The sequence below is a fragment of the Aplysia californica genome, unplaced genomic scaffold (assembly GCF_000002075.1).
Source record: "Aplysia californica isolate F4 #8 unplaced genomic scaffold, AplCal3.0 scaffold00115, whole genome shotgun sequence".
Lineage (NCBI taxonomy): Eukaryota > Metazoa > Mollusca > Gastropoda > Aplysiida > Aplysiidae > Aplysia > Aplysia californica.
The window spans coordinates 492,275-497,682 of NW_004797385.1; the positions used below are offsets into that span (position 1 = coordinate 492,275).

At 43.1% G+C, this 5,408-nt stretch overlaps 1 protein-coding gene across 1 annotated transcript; it reads left to right on the forward strand.

The window, feature by feature from the left end:
• Positions 1 to 10: 10 nt before the first annotated feature.
• On the forward strand, positions 11 to 1,609 carry LOC118477152. The gene is made up of 3 exons (XM_035969092.1): positions 11 to 37; positions 713 to 798; positions 968 to 1,609. The coding sequence occupies exons 1-3, from the start codon at positions 11 to 13 to the stop codon at positions 1,476 to 1,478; spliced, it is 624 nt and encodes a 207-aa protein (XP_035824985.1). The 3' UTR covers positions 1,479 to 1,609.
• The last annotated feature ends 3,799 nt before the right edge of the window (positions 1,610 to 5,408 follow it).

The following is a 5,408-nucleotide window of genomic DNA, read 5'->3' on the forward strand; positions in this document are numbered from 1 at the left end:
ACCCTAAAATATGCCACTTGAGCTAAAGAAAGTTCCTGTAACTGTAAATCAAATTGTAATACCGTACAATTTATAATAATAGCCGTGAGAGGACGCTCCTGAAATCAAATTGCGTCGTCGTTTGAATATATATGAAGTATACCATCGATAAACTGTAGTATGTCTTTATCATTAAGTGATCGTTTATTTTGCGAACGCGCATTTTAACAGAAACTGATCATCAGGAAATGTGAGTATAATTGCTGAATAATCGATTCTTGACTCCACACCGAAAATAAAGTACTGTGTGTATGTAAAAGTAAGACATATTGGCGCCAGTGCCAGTCCACTTATCTACCGTGGCGTCTCTGTTCTAGTTCTACTTGATAGACGGTCTACCACCAATCCAGTCTGACCATTGGCGATCTTCTAAGTTCTACTACAACTAGTCTACTACATTCAACAACCCTGACCCTAACCCAAACCGGAGACTCCGCCCAAACCCTAACCAATTGACTAGCACGGGAGACCGTCAAGTGAACAGGCGCCGAAAGATTAGAATTTTTACCACACCAGAACATCACAAACCCCAACTATTGATACTACCAGTATCTGTTTGTAAGCTATATTCATGTCTGTGTCTCCTCAGGTAGTGTGACTATGACCATGTTTGCACTTGCTTTGTGTATCTCAGACAGTGTGACCATCTATGTGTACGTTTGTGTGTCTACAGAGGGTCCGGGTGCCATTATCGGAAGAGGACATTCTCCGTGTGGCCCACCGTATGCAGTCAAACAGGCGTGGCCAGATCAGCTACCAGTAAGTTTTGTGGGGGTTTTTAATACATGATACAGTCGACTCCGCTTGTATTGATCTTCGGTTAAGCCATAGTCCAGCTGAGTTAATATTTAAAGTATAGCTAAGAATGAAAAGATTGGGGGGGGGGGTGCAAATTCACGCTTACCAAATTTACCGGTTACCTCGACAGGGAACTGGCGACCACAGTCCGGAACCGGATACGAGAGGACCGACTGATTACCCGGCGTCAGGAGATTATTGAGAAGAAGAAGAAGGAGGAGAGGCGACGTATCTTGCAGTCGGACAAACCGCTGAACGCGCCCTCTAACGTCACGTACCTGCCCACGCTCTACAGCATGTTCGGACAGCGGGAGCGGAGCGGTCATACAACCATCATCTCGCCTACCATCGCGGGAAGCTTCAGTAGGCGGGGCTCCATCTTCACGCCCCTCCCATCTATTCGGGGAGAAGGACGCGATTCGTCGAAGCGGCGGTCACCGATGTCACTGTTGAGGCAGGGGCTTCAAGGAGATTTGTCTTCTTTCCCTGGACGCACTAAGTCCAGGACGGACTCTAGAGGGGGCGTGGCAGTTGGGAAGGAGGCGGGGCAGGATAACCAAGGGGCGGGGTCTTCTTACGTCAATCAGTTACGCCGACAGCAGACTGGCGGGGATGTGTACGGACGTCACAAATACATCTAAATATTCTCATTCTCAGCCAGTGTGCAGGCACAGAAATTTCAATCCAATGTGGCAATGCTTCAGATTGGTCGCACAAGGGGGCTATCCCGAAAAATGCTGTTTTGAGAAAATCGAAGGTAAAGTTTTTGCCCCTTGTTTAGTTTCTCTAAAAGACAAGGAGTTTTCTCTATACAACCAGACAAATACACATTAATTCATTAATGAAACCAAACTTCTCCTATAGGTAGGGCAATGCCCACTTTTGATGTTGATCTAGGTCAAGATTTCTGGAAACCACCGAAATCTGGGTTAGCCCGCTTGTCCTTAAAAGCGACCAATTAAGTGCAACATACCCTGGTTTTTATTCAATTCACTCTGCTTGGCGAGAGAAGACCCGAGGAAGGACAGATAAATTACATGCATGAATATTATCTGAACATGATTTAAGGACCAGTAAAACTTAATAACAAAATTGCTGACTTTATTATATTATTCTTTGGTCCCATGATTTATATTTATATGGTGTTGTTAGTAATTCTTTCATGTGTTAAGACAATTTCTTATAATTTGAATTAGTATCCCTAAAATATCGTAACACCCCCCCCCCCCAAAAAAAAATAAAAATAAAAATAAAAAAATAAGCCCAAACAAAAACAAAAAACAAGCTGCAGAACAATAAAAGAAAAACATACAATTCACCAACCATGATGCAGAAGAAGCCACAAAACACTTTCTGCTGATGTACAGTGGGTAGTCTCCTATTTTTCTGTTTAAAATCACAATGTTAGCATGTGGGCCTATCGGCCTGCTTGGCTTCCTTTCTGCCCCCAAATGTAAGTATAAACTTGAAGCAAGGCAGCACCTGTACTTTTGGGTGTGGCCTAGTAATTAGTTTGAGCAAACACAAGCACATTGTTGACACAATAAAAAGCAATTTAGTGCAGGGAAAAAGCAAGATAGAAACAACAGGGGAAAAGAAGGGAGTAGGTCTAACAAATACAGTGGAATCCTGTTATAACGAGAGGGAGGGGACCGGAGCGAAAAGTCCGTTATACCAGGATTCTCGTTATAAGGAATCCAGTAATAAATTCAATGGAAATAATGAAGTAGGTTTAATCTATGAGTTTGGTGTTCTGTTTATTTCTTTTTGTTATCTCCCCCGATGATGACATTGTTCAACATGACCTCTAGCCTCTAGGTCTTACTTGATCAAAGTCAAATCGGATTTCTTTCTCAAGCGCTAGCAATGTTGACAGTACGGCGTTGGCGATCAGAAAGAATGCGCTCTGGGCTAACTCGCCCGCTGTGTTGTCCCCCACCCCAACACACCCTGTGGTGTGTTTCGTCAGCTTGCGCACGTTACTACACATTCACTCCGTCCATCACAGCATTGTGACCTCTCTATCCCCGCATCGGAGAAGTGAGGGAATGGGTAGTGGTTGGCCTAGATAACCTAGACTAGGCTGGCGTATCACACGATGCGTTCTTCTTGTCTGCGCTTACCACACCCTCCCCACTCATTCGCTCCGGCCTTCATTGTTGGCAAACGTGGGCTCTCCTATTCTTTGTTTCGCTCAAGGTGTTGATGTAAGGTCCTAGGTTTCGCTAGATCACCAACAAGTTTCTCAACTGGCGAGGTTTATATGTATAACTGGCCTGTGCGCTGTGCACAGCAGCAGCAATATTCCGCTATAACCGACTCCTGTGTGTGTCAGATTGCGCTATAGCAGTATTTTATTTACAAAGATAAAGAAGGGAAAAAACGGGGTTTTAGAATAGTCTTTATAACAGACGTCTCGTTGTTTCAGGACTCGTTATAAGTGGACTCCACTGTACAGTAGTACCCTCCTAAGCACTCTTTGTTTTTGTAAAGTGTTTTACGGCGCTCGCAACTGCATAAGGTCATATGAATATGAGCGCAAGGGACACACCTATTAATATTATTTTCAGTTGGCAGGAAATTTTGAATTTTGCCCGGGTGGCGGCCGAAGCCTACTCTTATCGATTTTAGACCACCAAGGGATCTTTAACGTGTGCAACTTGCACACGGGCCCTCCGAGATTTTTTCGCCCTTGTCCGAGAAGGCTAGGCGTAGATCTTTCCTACCAGAAGATCAGGGGTGTGGCTGAAAGACAGCAGTAAGAAGTGAAGAAGTAGCAGTAGGAAGGCTGCAGAAAGAATCAGGAGCCCAGAGGAAGGGGCAAAGGAGATGAGGGGGTGGGGGCAGAAGGAGGAGACGAAAGCAGAACATTGCTAGAGAGCAGGAAATGAGGTGATTGTGAAAGGAGACAAATTTAGAGAAGAAAATTTTTCTGTCGCTACCCGGATTCGAACCTGGGACCTTCTGAATGAGAGGCCAACACCTTAACCTCTACGCCACGAGAGCCCCCCTCAGCACTCTACAGCGTACAGGTTTACCTTAAAAAGAGAGAAAAAAGTGAATACCGGGTGAACAACACGTGCAAAATATAATTGTAGTTGAAGTAGATGTTTAAAGGCGAGTTGCCACATTTCACCACGGACACAATTGGGATTTTTTGACGGTGTAATTTTAGAAAAAAAAGCGTTACAGCACTTGCAACACAAAGAGGTCATCTAAGTGTCAAATATTAGTGATGCTGCTTGAGCGTAACATATGAAAGAAAAGAAGAGAAATGGGGATGATAGGTATTTGATAGCATAAGAAAGAAGGAGCAAACTACACCTAAGCTCCCGCTCATTATCTATGCACAGACATTGAAATGTACTTATGTGTAAATTGATTTGTAGTAGAAGAAAGAGCTGTGAACGTTGCAGCACTCATCAACCATTTGGGAAGAGGAAAGAAGAGTGCAGCTTATTAAAATTTTTAAAAATTTATTTAAAGGAGAAAAGTAAATATGTTCTTTGGAGTGAATTTTCATTTTTTGAATGTGTTTTTTATGACATCAAAACAATTTATTTAGATCATTTAAATTTTAGGAGGTGGGCTTCCGACCTTGCCTGTCGTCAGGACCAGCCTAGGCTGAGAGGGATACAACACTCCAGGAGGACCAAGATACTTAATACCTCTCCCCACTTGAGTCCCCTGTGTGCAACAGTGAAGTCCCTGACCTCTACACCACAGATGCCAGAGGCAAATTTTCATGCTCAAATTCTCAAAGTACAGAGAGATGTAGCATGGAACTCCTCATGCATTTTTCACAGATCTGAGATCCTCTCATGAGCACTGTTAGAATATATGAGTGTTTTGGTTCCATGACAACTTGTTGAGTGCCCTCTTTTCATACTAGTATTACTAGGTTCGTCGAGACTCAGCTCAACCTTTTATTGGTAAACGTTCCTAGGTAGGTCTTTGCTTGGAAACGCAGCACTCTGACAACCCATCTGTGGCTTCTGTGAGCAGACAAGCATGAAAACAGAACTAGTCTCTTTACAAAAAGTCTAAGCAAAAGGAAGAACACCTTTCTCAATCCTGACTAAAACCCCTTCCCCTATGTTCCAACTCGATCCTGAAAAAAGACAAGACATGAACAGCCCAATCAAAATACAGTAGAACCTGCCCAAGAAGCTAACCCATTGTTGAGGAGAAAAGTAATCATCTTAGATAGGCGGTTCCCTTGGACAGTGTTGTTAAAAAAAAATTTCAAATGCCGAGGGGGAAATAAGAAGTGGGAAGTGGTCATTCATACAATACAAGTAATTGCCTTGGACTGGTAGTTGCTTGAGAAAATTTGACAGCACTTACAATCATTTTTATCTAGAAGAAAGGTCCTGTCCAATTTGAAATCCCATTTTCAGAGAGGAATCATGAAAACTGCTAAAACAACCCACATTCAATGACAGCACAGAAGGATCATTTCTAAACAATGTTCACTTGCATCCCATGCCAACCAATCTTGACACCACAAAACAGCTCTTGTAACAAAGACCATTGTCTAAAAACTAAAAAGAACTGCACACACCATGGGA